At 40.7% G+C, this 22,253-nt stretch overlaps 1 protein-coding gene across 2 annotated transcripts; it reads left to right on the forward strand.

Annotated features, from left to right (window-relative positions):
• The first annotated feature begins 2,621 nt into the window (after positions 1–2,621).
• Positions 2,622–22,031, forward strand: akna (AT-hook transcription factor). Of its 2 annotated transcripts, XM_063011839.1 has the most exons (24): positions 2,622–2,975; positions 6,750–7,098; positions 7,987–8,170; positions 8,288–8,936; positions 9,336–9,636; positions 10,039–10,113; positions 10,993–11,149; positions 11,640–11,764; positions 12,166–12,225; positions 12,327–12,448; positions 14,716–14,881; positions 15,343–15,515; positions 15,601–15,750; positions 15,860–16,094; positions 16,226–16,329; positions 16,636–16,931; positions 17,590–17,719; positions 18,860–18,985; positions 19,085–19,203; positions 19,316–19,438; positions 19,555–19,671; positions 20,050–20,154; positions 20,773–20,917; positions 21,112–22,031. In XM_063011839.1, exons 2-24 carry the CDS (start codon positions 6,970–6,972, stop codon positions 21,374–21,376), a joined length of 4,056 nt encoding a protein of 1,351 aa, XP_062867909.1. In that variant the 5' UTR covers positions 2,622–2,975; positions 6,750–6,969; the 3' UTR covers positions 21,377–22,031. The 2 variants fall into 2 exon arrangements, with proteins under 2 accessions (XP_062867909.1, XP_062867910.1); XM_063011840.1 differs by lacking the exons at positions 20,773–20,917; positions 21,112–22,031 and having other exon boundaries at positions 19,555–19,646; positions 20,050–20,138.
• The last annotated feature ends 222 nt before the right edge of the window (positions 22,032–22,253 follow it).

Here is a 22,253-nt window from a genome sequence, read left to right on the forward strand (position 1 = left end):
AAAATTTATATTGGATCTAATTATATTTATTGCGTTCTTCTTTTATTTCTGACAGAAGAGTGTAAGCTTTTGAATACTTTACTTTACACATACAGAAATGGGGCTATTGCTATGGAAACATAGTGTAAATTATACATAAATAAAGTACATTGTTTCATGTTTAGCACTGTCGTCTCACAGCAAGAAGGTCCTGGGTTCGATCCCCAGGCGGGGCGGTCTGGGTCCTCTCTGTGTGAAGTTTGCATGTTCTCCCCGTGTCCGCGTGGGTTTCCTCCAGGTGTTCCGGTTTCCTCCCACAGTCCAAAGACATGCAAGTGAGGTGAACTGGAGATACAAAATTGTCCATGACTGTGTTTGCTGTTAAAACTTGTGAACCTTGTGTAATGAGTAACTACCTGTTCTGTCATGAATGTAACCAAAGTGTAAAACATGAAGTTAAAATCCTAATAAACAAAACAAACTCTTTAAAAAAAAATAAACATCCACAGAGGACGAGCAAACCCAAACTAACAACTGGACAAGTTACCTCAGCAAAGATCCACATGATGGCGCAAAAACACCACAAACATTTTGACAGAAAATTATTTATTTGCTCACATTTGCGTTTATTATCAAAACTGTCATACATAATGAGTACAAATTATTTTGAAATATAAAACTGCAATAAATTATTTCATTTAAATATAAATAACCAACATTATAATACACAAAATAAATGATGTGCATCCTGAGTGAGTTTAGTGATTCAGTAGTTTATTACTAGTTGCTCATTGGTCTTTGTTAGTCACGTGTGTTTGGTGCCTGTGACCACCTATGTATTGTATTGTAGCAGCAGAGACGTGTGTGTGTGTGTGTGTGTGTGTGTGTGTGTGTGTGTGTGTGTGAGAGAATAGAGGCTGAGAGAGGATAGAGGTTGGGGGAGAGGAGCTGTGTGGGGATGTTTTCAGAAAAGTGCAATGAAATGGTTGAATTATGTTTAGTTATTATATCATTGGTTTTGAACACAAACCTCAGACTTAGTTCATTATAGTAATAAATGCCCCACTCATAAATCATGACACATGAACACAGGTAACCGGACTTCTTTAAAACACAGTTCCATTTATTCTGTCAATTTATACATATTATGACTGCACTATCATTTCTAAAGTGTGCAATATATTCAGAGCAATATCTTCTTAGCTACTCAGGGCGTGTGCTACCTTACTGTGTTTTTTTCCAAGATTTCAATCTTCTATTGTCTTTTTTATATAATTATAAAATTATATAATTATAAAACTATAATTATAATTATAGTCTTAGTCTTTATTTGTTATATTTAAGATTTTCTTTTAGGCATACCACAGACTTTATTTTTTATATTTAAGACTTTTAGGCACACATACTCTACATTGAGCTTTTTTAACCTGTACCTTAACCAGTAAGCCGTAGCCCAGTGGTTAAGATACAGGACTATAGTAATCCAAAGGTTGCTGGTTCAAGCCCCACCACTGCCAGGTTTCCTTCAATTGCTCAGACAGTGTAATGTAAGTTGCTTTGGATAAAGGTGTCTGCTGAAAATGTAAATATGTATATACTTATTCTATGTGTAAGCGTGTTGGATTGCTGCTCAGTTTTATTGTACACTGCAATTTTACATTTACATTTTCATGACTGAACACAATTTTGAGCAATTGAGGGTTAAGGGCAACTTGGTGGTGGTGGTGGGGCTTGAACTGGCAACCTCCTGGTTACTAATCCAGTACCTTAACCACTGAGCCACCACTGCCCTGTGCAATGACAATAAGGGCATCTTATCGTATGACACACTGCCGTGTCAACCCTACGTGAAATTAAAAAGGTATCGGTATTGGTATCGGCGATACTGGCCCTGTATTTACTTGGTATCGGATCGATACCAAATTCTGCAGTATCGCACACCACTAGCGACTGCGAGTAGAGTTTGTGAGGCTCCATGTCTTTATTAAAGCAATAAGCCACGAGAGGCCGTGCATTACTGTTATGATTTTAGCACGGGGATGACGTTTTTGGCACGACGCGAAGCGGAGTGCCTAAAACTTCTTTCCCCGTGCTAAAATCATAACAGTAATGCACGGTCTCGAGTGGCTTATTGCTTTTATAAAACGGCGGTCAACATAAAATATAATAAATACAACAATATTTAATTCATAAATGTATTTATTGTGTATAAACTTACAATAAAACATTCTTCCGCGACGCAAAATAGTTCGATTAACAGTGTTGCTAGGCGAAAATAACATTAATTTTTTCTATTCAGTGGCGTATTAATATGGAATGATGTGAGGTGGTCATAGGTGTGCGTTTATCGGGGATTTTACAACGGCTTCGAACGCGGCTCAGCCAATCAGATTTTAGGACCGGAACTATCCGTTTTATAAATAACCATTGCAGACTTGGACCCGCCCACTTCCATGGCTCAGCCAATGAGATCTTTCCTTTCAGCTTCTTGTTTATATTGTAATAACGGTCTCCGCCTTCAAATCAGTGTGTGCTCGCGCTCCAACTGAAGTTTGGATAATAATGGATTATTTATAAAAATAAGATAAAAATAAGATAAATGTCTATTTAGCGGTACTTTATAACTATTACTGAGAGCTAGAGAGACTGAAGTACTGAATGAGAGGGTGAAGGAGAGATTTTACCTCAGCAGAGGCGCTTTAAACTCGCTGTATTAGCTCTCTAACCGATATATTATATTAACGGAAATGTTACAAACATGGCTGTATGTTACTGAATAGAAAATGTCTTTAGGTAAATGAGTGTTCTGGCGGCTGGGTGTTGGAGGTGATGGTGCTGGAGGTGATGATGGTGGGCGGGTGGAATCGTTTCGTTTGTGTGTTCTCAAGGTAACAGAGAAACGAACCGAGGCCTCGATTCCACCAACACTGATTCAGTACAACCGAGCAAACAAGCTGCTTTTACATTCAAGTTAAGTTTAGGATACCAGAGTTAAGGTAAGCTTTTAAAACCTAAATCTTCATAAATGTGTGTTTATTTGTACTTGTAGCACAACTTTACTTCTCAAGGTGAAGTTTTCAACTATTCAATCACGTTTGGTTTTATTTGGTATGTTCTCACTCCACATACCCACTTCATGTTTACACACATGCTGTTTTCATGCCCTAACTTTGTTAGAAATCTGAATGTAATTACATTCATTAAGTAATCAGACTACAGGGCTAAAACCCAAAATCTGTAGATGCTATTTACTCGACCACTTAAATTATAAGAAAATTCCAGAAATTCATCTATAATTTGATAATAGTGTATAATATATGTTGATCTAAATATTGACAAGTAGCAGCAACAAACTATACACTGACCTATACTTAATAACACATTTTCTTTTAAATACTGTCTGTAACATCACCTCCAATTTCTTGTCAATTTTACCCATGAGCTGATGATTAAATTGATAAATAGGTTATGGTAGCCCTTTTCTAAGGCTCACTGATTCGAGCCAAAATCATTTGTTGTTTTAATATACCTGAATAAAATACATTTAAAGCATCAACATTTGTGTATTTAAAAACATAAAGTTGCAATAAATAAGCTTTCAGACACCACATATCAGTAACACATCTGTACTTCTACATTGAGCTTTTTTGCAGCCTTGTGGTTAAATTTTGGCCCCCAAGGTTATGAGGGTCCTTTTGATGACCTTGTAATTGAGATTGGCAGACACCTTTATCTAAATTGACTTACAGTAGTGTGACAGTGTACAGTCTGAACAATTGAGGGTTAAGGGCCTTGTTTAAGGGCCCAGCAGAAGCAACCTGCCAGTGGTGGGGCTTGAACCAGCGACCTTTTGATTGCTAGTCCAGTACCTTAACCACTTAGCTACAACTTTCTTTAACCTATTTTTTTTAGAATCCAGTACTGACCTTTTTTGACTTGATGTTTGTGTTATTGTGAAATCGTGCCTTCAGGTTATATTTAGTTTACTGGCCAGTCAGATTTAATTCTCGAACATACTGGTACACTGTTTCATTCTTGTGTTTGACCATGAAGTGCAATGCCCAGGTATATTTTGAAGCTTCAGCTTCAGTGTTTGATGATCTGTTTCTGTCTGCATCCTCAGCAGTGACCCTGAACATAAGAAGCTTATGTCTCCACAGCCTTCCTTAAACATATGCTCTGCGGTTCCTCAAGTATCAGCAGTGTTAGAACTGCTACTCTTTAAACAGCTTGTGGCAGCAACCGCAGCAGTCTTGGCCTGTGTGACAGCCTGGAAAATCAAAACCTGAATCAATCTTTAAATTATCATTCAGTATGTAAGGAATTAGCTTTGTCGTTTTTCCCAGTAAGCCATTATCATATATGGCGTTTGTTTTTGCTAAGCATTGGCACAGGTTATGCAGCATGATATGCTGCATCCTTGATGCTTATTTCATAAGTGGTTTCAAGTAAGTGGCATTTGTTGTTTATTCATAAAATCTAAGGTCAGTAAATGTGTTTGTGCTAGATAGAAAATTTTAAAACATTTAAATGTCAGTTTTATAAATATATTATAAATGTTTCTTTATGAATTGTTATCAGTTGGTTTAGTTCTGTAATATCTAACATTTAAGTACTTCATTCTGCTTTGTAATTAAGCTAGCCACAGCTAAACTAAGTCAATCTGTAAAACAGATGCATTTTGATTAAGAACTAAAACAAATTAACAGTTTGTCTATATTCAAATATTTCTGAATGGTCATTTTTGTAGCGTGATTTTAAAGTAGTGTTTTTAAACACAGTTATATTTGCTTTGTAATGCCATAACTTCATTAAGTAATCAGATTATTGGGCTAAAACCCAAAATCTGCGTATGCTATTTACATGACCACTTAAATTACAAGATAATTCCAGAAACCCATTTACAATTTAATAATAATTTATATAAAAACTAGTAAAACAGTAAATTCCCAATTAAATTGTTATTCAGTTGAACTGTAATTGTTATTAACACAACCAAGTGACAGGGTATGTGGCTCCAAGTTTGTTGATTCCTTACCGTGAGCTTGTTTGGACACTCCATTTCAAAACCAGTTTTTACATTTTGTCCATGGGAATTTGCACCTCTGTTGAATGAGAATGAGCAGGCCTGGTTTGCAATGAACATTCCAATTCATCCCAAATGAGGGTCTATGTCAGGATTCCCCCACTTGTCCTTCAACTTGCCGAACCGTGTCTTTATGGACCTGATTGCTTTTGTGTAACTGATTTTATACACATGTTAGCAATAAGTGTGGCTGAAACACACCTGGTGTCCACATACATTTAGGCATGTATTGTAACATGATGGAAATCGGATGGATGATACAATGTGGTTATCAGACTTGCTACTTGGCCGGTAAACCATATTTGCAAAGTATTTATTGCCTAATGGAATTAAAAGCAGTGATGTTACCTGCTCCCAGAAATGAGTTTCACTGCTTAAGAAGAAGTTGCTTTTAAAAAAATAGTATTACTGGAAAAATAGTTTCACATAATCCGATTACTTAACTGCATGTAAACATGTTGATCTAATTACTGACATTTAAATACTGTTTGTAACATTGCCTCTAATTTCTTTCCATTTTGGACTATTTTGTATGTGTATTTCTTACTATAGCTCAGTTTAGACGTCACTGAACTAAAAAACCAAAATCAGAGGTATAAAATCACTTCTTTTTTCCACCTTTTGTTCAGGCATAGTGGAGCAGATTTCCTAAATATTCATTTAGGTTGGTGGTTCGCCACAGAAAGTAAAAAAAAAGTCCTTAAAAAAGAAAAGAAAATTTAGTACCGTCCTCCTCCTCCTTCTGCAAGACTTGAGAAGTTTTGTCTCACATTCGTCTCTACTGTTTGCCCTTGAATTGCCGATTCTCATTCTGATTGGCTGAGAAAAGAATAAAGCTTTGATGAAAACTCCGCCCAGGCCGAGGATTGTTGGTGTTGTGGTAACCAAGTGGTTAGTAACCATGGCTACCATGCAGCTTGAGAGTTGCATGTTGAACCGCCCCACATTCTTTTTATCATGCAGAAGTTTGGACACCAAGTGCAAACAAGTTAACATCTCGATAGCAAACAGAATCTCAGTCTCAGCATATCTGTTTATTTATCTGTTTATGTGCTGAACTTAACATAACAACTATTTTTCTTTTCTTTTTCACTATTTACTAATCCAGTATTTAGATTGTTTATATAAGGATTCAGAAATTATTTAGATCCCTTGACTTTTTTTTAATTGCCATTTTTACTCATCCAAGTAATTCCTGCTTTAGTTGTTATTCCTAATAATGATTGAGCCTGCACAATGAGACGAGGGTGGGTGGGGGTTGAGATCGGTTCTTGATACTGTCGGCTACTGCATATGTTGGCGTGGGTAAGTGTTAGTTAAGGCCCTCCTCGATCAGAAGTCAAGGTCTGTAGCAGCGAGGCGGAAATACAAATCGGATAGTTGAATACAACTAAGAAAAATTGAGCAGCTTGTTAATATGCTTGTAATTACAATTTGTTAGTGTTCAATGATACAGATGGAATGAAAGCAAGAGTCACAGGTAGGTACGTTTCAACTGCTGTATCTCTCGGGCTGTATGGAATACCTCTGAGGCTCTGGTTTAATTTCTTCCTCCTTAATTAATGCCCGATGGGTTTAATTCGTGTGCATAGTGGTGTTTTTGAATGATGTTTGTTTATACAACTCCTGTTTTATCTCCATGCAGTCCAGGATATCAATAAGCTGTCTTTTTAATCCCCAACAGATTGGTGTGACTGAAGTCGTCACCACACAACCTGGTTATTCCCAGAGTATGTGCTGCTAGTAACACAGCCATGGCATTACTAGCATTGACGGCAAACTCTGACACTCTGTTTAGCAAGTGGACCAAAAAACAACATGCACGTTATGGCAAGGTAGTGTGCTAACCACAAAAAAGAGGGAGAACAGAGAAGAGACGAAGTAACACCAAGGCAGAGGCGGTCATGTGGACCCCTGCCTTAGGATACTCCTCACCACCCAGCCCAGTCAGCTCACAGCTTAGCTGGGATCAGGATGAAGAAGAGGACTTTCAGAGCCAAATGGATGAGAATGGCATCATTGGCCATAGAGAGGTAAGGATGGCGGCCTGTACGTTTAACTGTTTTAAGTATTTTTTTTATATATATTTTTTAAATACCAACAGCTTGGTTTGATCCGCCTTCCCAGTCTGACACTAATTTATTCCTGTCTGTGTAAGTTTTCTTTAAGGTATTTTTGTTTACCACCTTCTAAAATTATAATTTGTATGCGTGTTGTGCCCTGCCATTGAAAACACTGGCACCCTGTTTAGGTACTCCTACTTTTCACCCATGTTTGCCTTGTGAGGAGAGCACATTCTTGAATGTTTTCTCATTTATTCCTGCAAGGACTAGAGTATGCTTGTGAAACTCTAATGGTCGTATCAGTGAAGTTCCAATATTAAAACTAAATAACACCACAGACTGGACATTGCAGCAGACTGCAGAAGTGGGGGTGGATGCTGATCAGGTGTAACAGCAGTCAAATACATTAGTCACCTATCAGTTCAAGCCTCAGTGGTCCTACAGGTCTTGCTGGTCACTTAACAGATTACAGTTGGTCATGTCTGAGGGAGGGAAGGTCTGATGGAGTTAGAATGCCACAGCTCTAGAAACACCCACTGTCTGGGTTGAGTCAAGGGGTGGTGCAAATGTCAGGGCAGCTTCCTCGGTGGTGCAAGTGGAATTATCTTAGGGAACATATGAAAAATTGCCTCCTTTCCTTCCCCAAAACATTGGTGATTAGATATATGCCAGTGATTTTATTGACCACTCCAGCAACACTTAAGAGTGGGGCATTAAGTTTTAAATTAGGCTTTTAGCTGGTTACCAATGCTGTGATATCTGGCAAAGGGGGTGTCGATATGTACTTAATTTGTATACCATTGTGTGGGATAGCAAATCAGTTGTGAAGCTCAGTTCTCTATTTAATTGCCTTCTTAGATGGAGAAAGAAGGAGAGGTTGCTTTAGAGGCAGAGGGGGACCTGTTTTTGGATGCTGGAACTCCAGAACCTGAGGAAGGCCCACCCTCTGCGCTGGAGGATCTTAACTGCCACCTGAGTGAACTGCTGGACTCTGAGCCTCTTTCTCAGCCTACTGGGGATAATTGCTTTTCACTGTCACACAGTACTAGCCTTCTTTTTTTCTTTAATAAAATAAATGCCATCTTTATTTAGATGAATGAAATGCTAATTTATTTGTCTAAACTGAGCAGTTTTCACTTGTTTTTATTCATTTGTACAGACTCTAGTGAGCATAGTGTTTCCCTGGAGGACTGGAGTGATGATGGACAGAACCTTGATGAGGAAGGTCCAGATCAATTCAACAGCCACAGACCCACAGCCAAAACGCTTGAAGATGTGAAGATAAATGATGCAACTGAGGTAAAAACCAAAAACCTTCAACAAAAAATGGATCCCAAGTACATCTGGTTGGAGAGTCGTAATGCAGCCTGTAATAAAACAACAGAGCAGGACCTGTCTCGGATGTCAGAAACTCAAAGAAGAGCCCACTCACAGAGCGGTGCTGATGAGATAAGCTACGTCATCTCAACTTCCCCCAGAAGCGATCGTCCTGCTCAGGTTCTATCCAGCCTCACTCGTGACATTGAATCTGAAATATTCTCAGAGAGCCGAGCCGAGTCTGACACCAGTAGACTTAGCCATTCCCACAGAACTTTCCACCCTGGAGCTAATACCACTCCTCTGCTCCCATCACCACTAAAAATAAACTCTCTATATCAGGAAACTCATCAGGTGTTTAGTTCTGTAAAGGTTCAATCTAAAGATCGGACTTCTCCTACATCTGCTGCACCGCTTAGCACTTACCAACACAGAAGACTTTACAGCCACGGACTCTCCAAAACATCTCACACCGATCTGAATGATGTCAGGTGGGTTTGTTTGCACTCTGTCATATTTCTTAACTTCTATAAGAAATTTAGTTTGTTTTCACAGCTGTAAATTGTTTGCTTTGATCCCAGTCAGTTTGTTAACTTGGAGCAATTTCCACTTGGTTTGCTTTCTTTTCACACAAAGAAAAATCCAGATGCACCAAAATGCTTCACAACCAAAAATGCAAGAGTGGTCACTCTTCGTATTGGTCAGATATGCCTGAAGCGGCAAGTCCAAGTGTTTTGGACTTGCGTTTAACTTGTGTAAAACTTGTGGGGGGTGAAAACACAGATGATTACTTAGTAGGGCCCTAGTCATAATTACATGTCAAAATTTACCAGTGTGTCCAGGCTCATCCTCATTTTGTTTACCATTTTGAATATTGTGTGTATTCTCAGAAAGGGGCAACTAAGTCACGCACTACCAGACTTTTCCAAAATTGAGCCCAGGGTTCGCTTCCCCAAGAGCAGCTACAAGCCACCCAAGAGTCGAAGGCCTCGAAGTGAGAGAAACTCTCAAGCAAAAGCTCCTGTGGTGTTCAAATCCCCTGCTGACATTGTAAGAGAGGTTCTGTTGAGCAGTACCGAAGGTCTCTCAGATACTGCAGCCTGTGCCGAGACACAGAAACCTCTGAACACTACAGTGCCTGAGGAGTTACGCTGCCCTCTGCAGGCCACCAACCTCGTACAACAGCTTCAGGTATGAGTTTTAAAGCTTGAGCACAGATTAACTCTAAAGCTTTAGGGACTGGTCGAGACTTGAAGGAATACTCCAGTTGTTTTTCTAACTGCTATGTTGTGGCATAACTGTCACTGTAATTGCATGATTTTACATTTGCATTATCTGTCTGTAATTTGGACATTTATGACAGATCTAAGATTTGTAAGAAATTGTTATAATCAACTATACAGATGCAGTAAATAGAACTGATGTGAAAATACAGGGTGAAAATACAGGGTTATTTCTTGAATCTGTGTCTAGTGAGCTGATTCTAATTTTTTAAAGAAACAAAATATGGAACTGTGGAGAAGAGCAAGAAAAAATAACAGGTATAATTACAATGAATTTTTCCCCTTTTCTCTTTTCTTTCTCTTGTTACAGGATGATTACAATAAGCTACTAACCAAGTATGCAGAAGCTGAAAACACCATTGACAGACTACGTTTAGAAGCTAAGGTTTGATTGTTTTTTTTTTGTATACAAATTAATTGACAGTTGACATTATTAACATTGGCCTTTATTAACAAGTTACTCCTGCAGCAATTCTGGAAATGTACTTCTTGTTGTTTTGGTTGTTGTTTGTCTGTGTGGCTGTATTTATTGTAATGCTAATTACATGCAGCTTACTTCCCTTTATGCTCTGGTGTCTGTCCTTTGATTTATAGCTAAAATGTTGTGAGGCCATCATGGCATTCATTCAGAAGCTCCTGTTTTAGGCGTCCTTAACAAAAACATAAAGTGTTTGTGTGAAAATCAGTGGGCAGTGATAATGTGATTAAAGCAGGCTGTGCAGCTATTTTTTATTATTTTTATTGTGTATAATGATGAAAGAAAAGTGTGTTAAATTATGGAGACAGGCAGAGGTCACACAGAGGTGAATGCTGGTGTGATTAAGCGTCTGAAAGCTTTATTGAGGGGGGCAGTTATCCTGTCACCATCTATTCAGCTGTGCAATGTTTTCTATTGAAGGCTCCCTGTATGTCCAGGGAACTTTCACTTCAGACCTTTGTTCCTTTTTGCTGATACAGTTTGTTTGTTTGGCATACACACAAATCATTTGTCATATTTTTATGACTCATATTTCCTGCATTTTATGATAATATAAGAGTTTATTCCAAAGCTGTTCATTGGGGCTGAGGTCAGGACTCATGTGTTTATAGAGCTTGCAATGTGCACAAAACTGAACTGTTGCGGCAACCTTGAAAGCATATAATTCCCTTTATAATTAATTTATTACACCTGTTAGCAACAGTGAAACACATGAATCACCCCATTTTTGGCTTTATACTGTATGGACAAGTTTTGATGTCATTTTTTTATTTGTGTTTTCCTCAGGTGCACCTGCATTCAGACCCGCCTAAGCCCAGCCAGCCTCTTCTGTCTGGTGTTATGAATGATGGGAGGAAAGTTTTGACCCTGAGTTTTCCCCAGGCTCAGAGGGCAGAGCTCAGCACAGATGCTGTTCAGTCAACTCACGAGATGCTCACCTCAAGTAAGCTATAGTATGATGCTATTTACTGATTATTCACTGGCTGTGACTAGCAAAATATCCAACTGTAAAATAAGTAGTAGTTAAAGTGAGGTCCAAACTGGCTGGTTGGCACAGCATTCTATTACTGTAGTCCACCACTACATATGTTAGTGGTACATTGTGCTAAATTACCATTGATTTCAAGGTGGAGTGCTGGAGGGGATCTCATTGACCTCATTGATCCCCTCCAGCACTCCGATCCCTGGACTAGACAGTAGTCGTCTGTATAGGCACCCAGTCTGCCAGGAACCATGTAATTCATCCAGGTTTAGAGGAAACAAGCAACAACCTGTCAGAATAGATCTAGAGTGAAGATCAATAAACTAGTTTAACTGGCTAATTATTTATCTAATAAGCTGCGATGCTGCTAAGTGGTGATTTTAATAGGACTTAAGAACAGTTAAGAATCAGTGAATAATTGTCATTTTATCTATCTTTTTTAATAACAAAGCTACCAGAGGGACACCCACTCACCCCATCGTAGAATCTGTAAATTCTTTCAGAGGGCCAGAATCTCTCACCGCAACACAGCAAGCTGAGGCCGTCTTCCAACAGATGCAGGGATTTCAGCTAAAGGTGCTTCCATTTCAATTTCTTTTCTTAGCAAAAATGATTAAAAAGACCATAAACGTTATGAAATGTAATAGTTTTGTAATTAGTTTTGAGTGTTCTGGTCATGATCACTGCTGTTTAAGGTTTTACTGCATTAGTATTCAAGCTTATTGTCTCATGAAGTCTGATTCATTATTAAATGTGATGGGCTTAAAGTCTAACACTGGTTCACCAGTTGATGTGTTTTACAGGTTTACACACAGTTGAATGTTGCAGATTATTACATTAGCCCACCACCATGCTATTAGCCAGCCAGGCATCTACACAGACATGATTAACTGTGTCTGAGAGGAGGTCCTGCAATGGATTGACACCCTGTCCAGGGAATTCCTGTCATATTATAGCTTTTTCTGTATTTTGTGTAGGTCGATGAGTTTGAGAAACTTTTGAAGAGTGAAAGACTTGATCCCTATGAGCAGATACAGGTAACATTAAACATTTGCATGTACTAAGTAAAGAACAAGATCCACACTTAACATACATACAATGTTATTAATCATAATGTGCTACTTGTGTTTTTGAACAGAGGTTTTCTCAGTTGGTGCAGAGACAGGAGTCTATAGAGAGGGCTTACCTCACTGCAAGAGAGAAACATCGGCAGCTACAGAAGCAGACAGGAGGCACGTCTGACCAGTTCGACCCTGACAGGTGAATTTTATTCCATAAAATAACAGTATTTTGGCGCTCGGATGGCACAGCAGTCTATTACGCCAGCCCACCACTGAGGGTGTCGACACAGATATGATTGGCTGTGTCGGAGGGTAGGGGTGGCCGAAGCCCTGACATGGATCGGCACCCTCTCCATGGTAGTCCTGGGTAAGGAAAGACTCGTTGCAACCCTGACCAAGACAAAGTGGTTGATGAAAGCAGTATATATATACAGTGTATCACAAAAGTGAGTACACCCCTCACATTTCTGCAGATATTTAAGTATATCTTTTCATGGGACAACACTGACAAAATGACACTTTGACACAATGAAAAGTAGTCTGTGTGCAGCTTATATAACAGTGTAAATTTATTCTTCCCTCAAAATAACTCAATATACAGCCATTAATGTCTAAACCACCGGCAACAAAAGTGAGTACACCCTTAAGAGACTACACCCCTAAATGTCCAAATTGAGCACTGCTTGTCATTTTCCCTCCAAAATGTCATGTGACTCGTTAGTGTTACTAGGTCTCAGGTGTGCATAGGGAGCAGGTGTGTTCAATTTAGTAGTACAGCTCTCACACTCTCTCATACTGGTCACTGAAAGTTCCAACATGGCACCTCATGGCAAAGAACTCTCTGAGGATCTTAAAAGACGAATTGTTGCGCTACATGAAGATGGCCAAGGCTACAAGAAGATTGCCAACACCCTGAAACTGAGCTGCAGCACAGTGGCCAAGATCATCCAGCATTTTAAAAGAGCAGGGTCCACTCAGAACAGACCTCGCGTTGGTCGTCCAAAGAAGCTGAGTGCACGTGCTCAGCGTCACATCCAACTGCTGTCTTTGAAAGATAGGTGCAGGAGTGCTGTCAGCATTGCTGCAGAGATTGAAAAGGTGGGGGGTCAGCCTGTCAGTGCTCAGACCATACGCCGCACACTACATCAAATTGGTCTGCATGGCTGTCACCCCAGAATGAAGCCTCTTCTGAAGTCTCTACACAAGAAAGCCTGCAAACAGTTTGCTGAAGACATGTCAACAAAGGACATGGATTACTGGAACCATGTCCTATGGTCTGATGAGACCAAGATTCATTTGTTTGGTTCAGATGGTCTCAAGTATGTGTGGCGGCAATCAGGTGAGGAGTACAAAGATAAGTGTGTCATGCCTACAGTCAAGCATGGTGGTGGGAATGCCATGGTCTGGGGCTGCATGAGTGCAGCAGGTGTTGGGGAGTTACATTTCATTGAGGGACACATGAACTCCAATATGTACTGTGAAATACTGAAGCAGAGCATGATCCCCTCCCTCCGGAAACAGTGTCGCAAGGCAGTGTTCCAGCATGATAATGACCCCAAACACACCTCTAAGACGACCACTGCTTTATTGAAGAGGTTGAGGGTAAAGGTGATGGACTGGCCAAGCATGTTTCCAGACCTAAACCCAATAGAACATCTTTGGGGCATCCTCAAGCGGAAGGTGGAGGAGCGCAAAGTCTCGAATATCCGCCAGCTCCGTGATGTCGTCATGGAGGACTGGAAAAGCATTCCAGTGGGAACCTGTGAAGCTCTGGTAAACTCCATGCCCAGGAGAGTTAAGGCAGTTCTGGGAAATAATGGTGGCCACACAAAATATTGACACTTCAGGAACTTTCACTAAGGGGTGTACTCACTTTTGTTGCCGGTGGTTTAGACATTAATGGCTGTATATTGAGTTATTTTGAGGGAAGAATAAATTTACACTGTTATATAAGCTGCACACAGACTACTTTTCATTGTGTCAAAGTGTCATTTTGTCAGTGTTGTCCCATGAAAAGATATACTTAAATATCTGCAGAAATGTGAGGGGTGTACTCACTTTTGTGATACACTGTATATGTGTACACTTTATGGCCAAAAATATGTGGACAGACGTACGCTTTTAATTATTGAGTTGAGACATAGCCTTCCTGTCTCTGTGTAGATGCCCGACCGGCTGATAGCAATTTACCGCTGCACCACCATGAAACACATCCTTTACAAATATTTTATATCTTTTGACCTTCACAGTATGTCAACATATTAAATTTAAAAGAATGATTCTTCATCGACCTAAAATTCGTCGTCCGAATGTTGTTTTGTTAATTGAACTTTAGTTGCACTTTTACCCTGAAGACAGTTTTTTATATTATTTCTGCTTCTTAAAATTATTATTTGTAGTGGTGTGTTGGTTATCTGTTTAACCGTGATATGCCTGTAATAATTAGTTTGGTGCTTTTTGTTTTAGGGACCTTGAAGGTCTGATTTTTCAGTCAGGAATGCGATTGGAAGAACTAAAAGAGAGCATGGAACAGACCACGCAGGATCAGACCTCATTAGAACCTACTGCAAGCCTGCCCTCTCCTGACCATCAGCTCTGTGTGACTCTAAATGAGATGGAGCCCAAGCCTAAGGTACTCTAAATCCTGCCTCCAACCTACTCTCACACGTTATAAATAATTGAACACAGCATAATAGGACACATCATAAGTGGAGTAGAGGAGATACAGGTCTCTGTTTGAATGCTAGGTGTTGGTATAGACAGGTGACTGTAATAGGAAATGAGCTACATATAATACATATAATAATAACGCTCACTGGCGCAAGAAGAGGACTCAGAGCCAATAGTACCCATGAAAAACAATAAATCTTGCAAATGATACTATCTGATATGCTTATTTTCACATGGTACTGTTTTATTTGCACAGTGCACAATTGCACACTTAATGTCTAAACTGCACCTTTTAGGCTTACCTGATGTTTGGAATCAATACAGTAATCAGTCAATCAATCTTGTCCAATAATTTTTTAATTGTATTTTAGCAAACCTCAGTGCTGGATGATCATGACCTCCTCTTTCTTTGTCTCCGATCAGAGTCCAATTTCTGTTCCTCATCCAGAGGTCATGTTCGGGTTGGAAGTGACTTCACTTAGTGAGGAAAGTAATAGTAACCGAGAGGAGCATGAGGAGATATTTCTACCTTTCTTCAGTTCCCTAAACCACAAACACCAGCGTATGGAGACAGACCTCAGCCACCTTATGAATGAGTAAGATCTTTAGGCCTTCTATCTTGGGATTGTTTTTTTTTTTAACTCAAGTGATCTCCTGGCTCACTTTCTTTTTTACAACCAGATCCCAAAACCTCAGAGAGTTTTCCAGGATACCAGATAAAGGCACAGCTGAGGAGGATCGTTCCTCTTATCCTGCCAGGTATGATCAAATAAACAATGAACAGCGGTGGAGGACGGAAGACGAGAGGGACTCAAACCATCCTGTCCAGCCGTAAGTCTCCAGCTTAGTTTTTTTCAGTGATCTGTCTTTAAAGAAATGTGTAGACAGATTAATTTCTCAAAATCCCAATGACCTAGAATGTTTTCTCTTGCTTTCTCAGACTGCCAATGGCGGACTCAATGTCAGGCCATTCTTGTAGCTCGCTTGTGAGTAACTCTATGGAAACTTTCCCAGAGATCCCTCTTCCAGATTCCCTCTTTAGATTACCAGGGCAACATGACAGTGGGAAGAGAGCTACATCTGGCAGAAAATCCCATAACATGCTGGGAGAAAGTGCAGCCACAGAGAAAAGGGACTCTAAGGAGAGTGCTGGAGTCCTGAAAGCTCCACTACAGGTCAGTGACTAAACACAAAAACTTGTTAAAAGGCTAAACGGTGTCTGAATATTACATGAAGGGGTTCAGTCATAGAAACAGTGTGCATGCTCACTAAAATCACACTCTCTGTTGCGTTTATGATTGTGTAGGATGGCGTGATATCTCCAGAGACTGACAGTGGGTTTATGGGCTCAGAAAGCAGTCGACAGACTCCAGCAGCACACAGTCCTGTCCAGCAGAGGACAGCAGTGAGGTGAGACAGCTCCTCGAGTAGAGAGTTATTCTGTCCTCTGCTTACTCAGCACATTGGTTTTGTTATTATTTTAAATTACTGTAACGGAAGGAATGATGATGGAAGTATTCCAGTGCTGTAAAATCGTAACAAGATGAGATGCAATAATTCGATTTTATTCCTATTCAGTAATTGTGATACGTAATCATTAGGCCAAAATAATAATTTTACAACTCTGCTCTCTCTCTCTCTTTCTCTCTGTCTTTCGTGTGTGTGTGTGTGTGTGTGTGTGTTCTCCACCCACCTTTCTTTCTTTTTTCCCTCCAGGGTGACCAGACCATCTGTCACCCCGAACAAGTGCAAAATAAATCCTGAAACGGTGGCTTTTAGCGGCCAGGGTAACACTACCTTCCCCTCTCACACACAGCCCTCTTCAGACCGCCCTAGAGACCGTGCCAATGCCTCTGGAGATACGCCAGGATCCTTGGGTAGAAAAGGAAAAGGAAAGGCAGAGAGGCGGCATTCACACAGCACCTTTACCTCCAGCTCCTCTCATCACTGGCCCAGCAGGCCCCTCCAGCCTTCACCTATTGGGCACATCAGTGAGCTGCAGAGTGACCGTGGTATGCATTGTTCACAACAGGTGAAAGACATTTCGCAGGCCTCGTTAGCACATGCAGAGTTAACTGACAGGGTAAAAAAAAAAACTGGTAACCTGGTGGCATGGACTAAACACACGGTTCATTTCCATGATGGGTAGCTCGGTGGGTAGCGCTGTCGTCTTACAGAGAGAAGGTCCTGGGTTCTATTCCCAGGTGGAGCGATCCGGGTCCTTTCTGTGTGGTGTTTGCATGTTCTCCCTGTGTCTGCGTGGGTTTCCTCCCACAGTCCAAAGACATGCAAATAAGGTGAACCGGAGATACAAAATTGTCCATGACTGTGTTTTTAATCGATGAATCTTGTGTAAACAGTAATTACCTGTCCAGTCATGAATGTAACCAAAGTGTGTAAAACATAAAATCCTAATAAATAAATACATAAACAATTCCATGATCTGAATGGGCCACTCAAAGCATCAGTATTAATCGACATTACTTATTAATAACATGTTACACTGCTGCAGTGCTTGAACCTGACATGTTTAAATCTTCTTTTATTTTTCCATTCCATTCCATTTTTACACATGGCTGTTTTAAATATAAATGATTTTGTATTGATGTTTTGTCTATAATTACAATTTTACCCTTTTGCTAACTTGCTTTGCTTGCTTTAATGTTTTAGTGCCTTCTCTATCAGAAGATGAACCCAGACAAGGCAGAAGCCTCAATACCAAAAACCCCACCCTAACTGTACCCCATCACCACAGTGAACACCGCAAAACCCAAACACGTGTCCAGCTGACCAATCAACAGTAAGTCTCTTCCTGGCTCTGGTGCCATAGCGATAGCAGCTCAAACAAGCCTAGATTTATAGCTTCTGTAGAGTGAAAGCAGTGCACTGCGGTATCCAAGTGGAACAGTTCCCAATGGAAATAAATAATGTCTTGGTGAAACTGTTTGTGATTATTGTCCTGCTAATTTCAGTGATATATCAAAACTCATAAAGGAACACATTAGCATATCCAGTTAAAGTGTCCCATATGCAGAATATGTTATGCTAGATGCAGGCTGTTAAAGTTTCATACAGTTAGACTCGTGTCGGGGGTGGGGGGTTACGGTGGCTAAGTGGGTAGCACTGTCGTCGCACAGCAAGAAGGTCCTGGGTTCGATTCCCAAGTGGAGCGGTCTGGGTCCTTTCTGTGTGGAGTTTGCATGTTCTCCCCGTGTCTGCGTGGGTTTCCTCCAGATGCTCCGCTTTCCTCCCACAGTCCAAAGACGTGCAAGTGAGGTGAATTGGAGATACAAAATTGTCCATGACTGTGTTCGATATAACCTTGTGTAATGAGTAACTACCATCCCTTTATGAATGTAATATATATGTAATATATCAAGTACCATAAATCCTGATTATATTTATTTGAATTATATTTTCAAACAAAAATAAATAAATGTTGTGTGTGTGTGTTTGTGAATATATGTGATCTGTACAGTTAAAGGTCAGTATTTTTTAAATTAGCTGTCCTTTATTGCTTTTTACAGTCAGGACAAGTTGATTAACTAGCGGAACATTATGTGGGAGGTATATTTTTATTGCTCCTAAATCACACTGTGTGATATTGCATGGTGTGGTTGATGTTCTCAAAAGAATGCATGCTGTGTTGCACACTGTGGGTAGCACTGTCACCTCGCAGCAAGAAGGTCCTGGGTTCGATTCCCAGCTGGAGCGGTCGGGATCCTTTCTGTGTGGAGTTTGCATGTTCTCCCCGTGTCTGTGTGGGTTTCCTCCGAGAGCTCCGGTTTCCTCCCACAGTGCAAAGACGTGCAACTTGAACTGATGAATCTTGTGTCACCAGTAACTGACATGAATGTAAACAAAGTGTGTAAAACATGACATTAAATCCTAATATATAAATTTATATTCTAATGATTCCATGTATTTGTTTTTGGATCAGCGAGGCATTTCAGTCCCTGCATGAAGAGGTGGACAGACTCAAGGAACACCTAGAAGAGAGTCTCAGAACAACCAGTCCACTCAAGCGTGCTTCCCATCACGCGTCCACACCTCAACGTAATTTCAGGTAGCTTAACTCTGTAACTTTTTTCCTTCTGGTAAATTGACGATTTAAATTCTGCACACTTAAGCGTGTACAGTAACGGCTAATCTAATTTTATTTTAGATCTTTGGAAAGAAAGACAGACAGCAAAAGGAGTGAGAATGAGGAAAAGAAGAGACAAAATAGCATGCCAAGAAGGAGATCGACATCTGTGCCCCGTCTCAGACCGCAGCTAGATATCAGTATGTAGATCTACTGTATGATCACTGCAGTATTTCATAGATTGTATTATACATCTCTTGAGCATTTATTTTTGCGTTTAGTGTTTTAATTGTTAGCATTTTGTTTATACAGCTACAGATTCAGAGCAGTCTGAACCCATTACACCAAGTCACAGCTCAAACCGCCCTATAATGACACACACATTTCAGAGAGGAAGAACAAGCCCCAGGACAAGCACAAGACCCCGACCGAGCCGTAAGAGAACATCAAAGCTATTATACACTTATAAACTTGTGATCATGTTCATGCTTTATGCTGTAGATTTAATTCACAGTAATTACATGATAACGATGATAACATTTTCTTTTCAGGTCACATACGGAGCAGATCATCTGACAGATCAGAAGAGAGAAATAATGAGGACCGTAACCGACGGCCTATTCAGATGTGCCCAAACTGTTCGGTACGGCGTGTTAAAACCCCTGCACGTAAGCATCTTTAATTCATTTTTCACTTGGTGGCACAGCAGGCAATTACACTGTCAGCTGGCCAGGCGTCTACACAGACAGAATCAGCTATGTCTAAAGAAGAGAGAATGATCGAAGCCCTGCGATAGATTGGTGCCCTGTCTTTCAGGCTTGTGTTTTCAGTGGAACCAGGACTGTCACGATCCCAAGCAGGATAAAGTGTTTGAAGAAAATGAAATTACTACTACTAATAATAATAAGATACATTTATATAGCGCCTCACATACCCTAGGATGCTTTACTAAGTAAATATTAGAAAAAATAATACAACAAAGCTAAAACATAAAGGACATATAAACCTTTCTTTGCACATTCATGCTTTCTTTTGTTTGTTTTTAGATGCATTAAGAATTGCTGACTCACCCGGTCATACTCGTGCTTACTCTAATTGCTGTCCACTGTGTGGATCATTAAAACCTGGAAGAGAAACTGTTGCTTCCCCAGGTCAGATATGACACCATTTACACTTATACGACCATAAGCTTGTTGGACATCTCATTTAATACTAGAGGCATTACTCTGGAATTGGGTGTAGCAAATACACCTAAATTGATGAGGTGGGTGGCGCCCAGGTGGCGCAGCGGGATAATCCTCTAGCACACCAGCGTTGAGATTCTGAGCTCCCGGGTTCGAATCTTGGCTGCTACCGGTCGTCTGGGCGCCCTCTAACGGGCACGATCGTCTTTCAGTCTGTTGCGTGAGAAAGACCGGACTAAGAGGTGGGGTTATCAACACTGTGTAAGGACCCTGGTTGCCCAGGGAGCCTGTACAGAAAGTGCAGGAGCGCAGAGTTCTGGAATTGGGTGTACGCGAACCCGACCTCACAGGAAAATCCACCAAAGTACAGGGAGAATAAGAAGGGATTGGTGGGACTGCACACCTGTCAGAGGGAGTGTGTGTCAGGTGAATATACACCCTCCTTGGACGCCGTTGGGGTCCCCAGCAGCGGATTGGCTATTCTAAATTGGGAGGAAAAGTAATCATAATAACTAGGCGGGGTGTCCACACGCTTTTGGTGTGTCCTTTTTACCTATGAGAATTAATATTGACGTTTAATTTCAGGAAAACAAAGCTCTGCTCAGATAGAGACTTGGCCTGTGAGGTCCACATACAAGCAGAGAGGAAATGTGTACTTTGCAGTAGCTCCTCCCCCTCCAGTGCTAAGTGTGCCTGTGGTCCAGTATGTGCCTGTGTGTTCCCCAGTCCAGTAAGTAGCCTGAGGTAAAGTGTCTGCACACACTATTTTGGAATCAGAACCAGTCAGGCTAGACTGTTGTGTGGATTTTGTACACAGTAGACTCAGAATCTCTAGTTTCTCTACAAGCAGATCAGCAGCATGCAGCATTCTCATACCTTTGTGCTGCAGAGCCTGTACAGCCTGACCACTCCTCTGTTTTGCAGCTACTACTCCAGTCCCCTGCCATCATCCTCCTCCTTCCAAAAGCCTCATTACGCCTCGCCGAGTGAGAAAAAAAGCCACAGAGAAAGGGACAGGGGTTTTCACAGACGCTCACACTCGGTGGACGCACAGCAGTCCGTGAACGACTCTCTGGACCGCGCCATTGCTGCCACCAGCAACATGGGAGAGGTGACACGACGCATGGCACACAGTCTCGCTACAGGACTGCAGCACACCAGGTCACTCACACAGTCCTGCATCTATTAATGTGCATCACTGCTTTGTACTCGGTAGAATGACTCGAAGGTGAACGTTCATCTAAACTTGGAATATTTGGGACTCGTGCAGCCTTTTTTCTGTCATGTTAACTGTTGATCACACACATTGATCACACTGTACACTCACTGTTTATGGCTGTGTAGCCATTGGGAGAAATTGCAATTCAGCTTTAGGCCTTATTTATAGGACTATTGGTATCTGTAGGATTTGTATTAGTGTTTCATTCATTCATTGTCTGTTTTACCATCCTGGTCAGGGTCCCGGTGGGTCTCATTTAATGGGCAAAAGCCAGTCCATCACAGGGAGGGCTCTTAATTGTCGCAGCGGTCTACTGTGCTAGCCCACCACCAATGAGATCCAAGGTCTGAATCTCAGCAGTGCCATGGGCTAGTCAGGTGTTTACACAGACATGACTGGCTATGGTTGGGGGGACTGAAGCCCTGTGATGGATTGGAGACCTGTCCAATGTGTTTTTTTTTTTTTTATTCATGGCGAAGAATGGCCCTGCGGCCACCCAGACATGGATAAAGTGTTTTATGGGAATAAAATGTTTAAAACAGTTTAAATGTGTTGCGTTTGTGCCGAAAAATCTGTTTTCAAAATGGGAACTGCTGTTAAGTGTAATTAAATATTTCTTCTTTTCCTCTGTGTGGTCAGTTTTTCCCCTTATTGATTTTCCAACTAATTTTAATATAAGATAAAGACAACAAAGTGCAACTTTTAAATGATCATTTTGTTAATTAAAGAGAAAGCCTTATTCAAAATCTGTATCACTCCTGTAATATAAAGTATTCCCCAACATAATAACTGGGTGGCTGTAACAACTGCAATCAAATGTTTGCAATAACCTGTGATGAGTCCTTTG

This window comes from Trichomycterus rosablanca, chromosome 16, assembly GCF_030014385.1.
Source record: "Trichomycterus rosablanca isolate fTriRos1 chromosome 16, fTriRos1.hap1, whole genome shotgun sequence".
Classification (NCBI taxonomy): domain Eukaryota; kingdom Metazoa; phylum Chordata; class Actinopteri; order Siluriformes; family Trichomycteridae; genus Trichomycterus; species Trichomycterus rosablanca.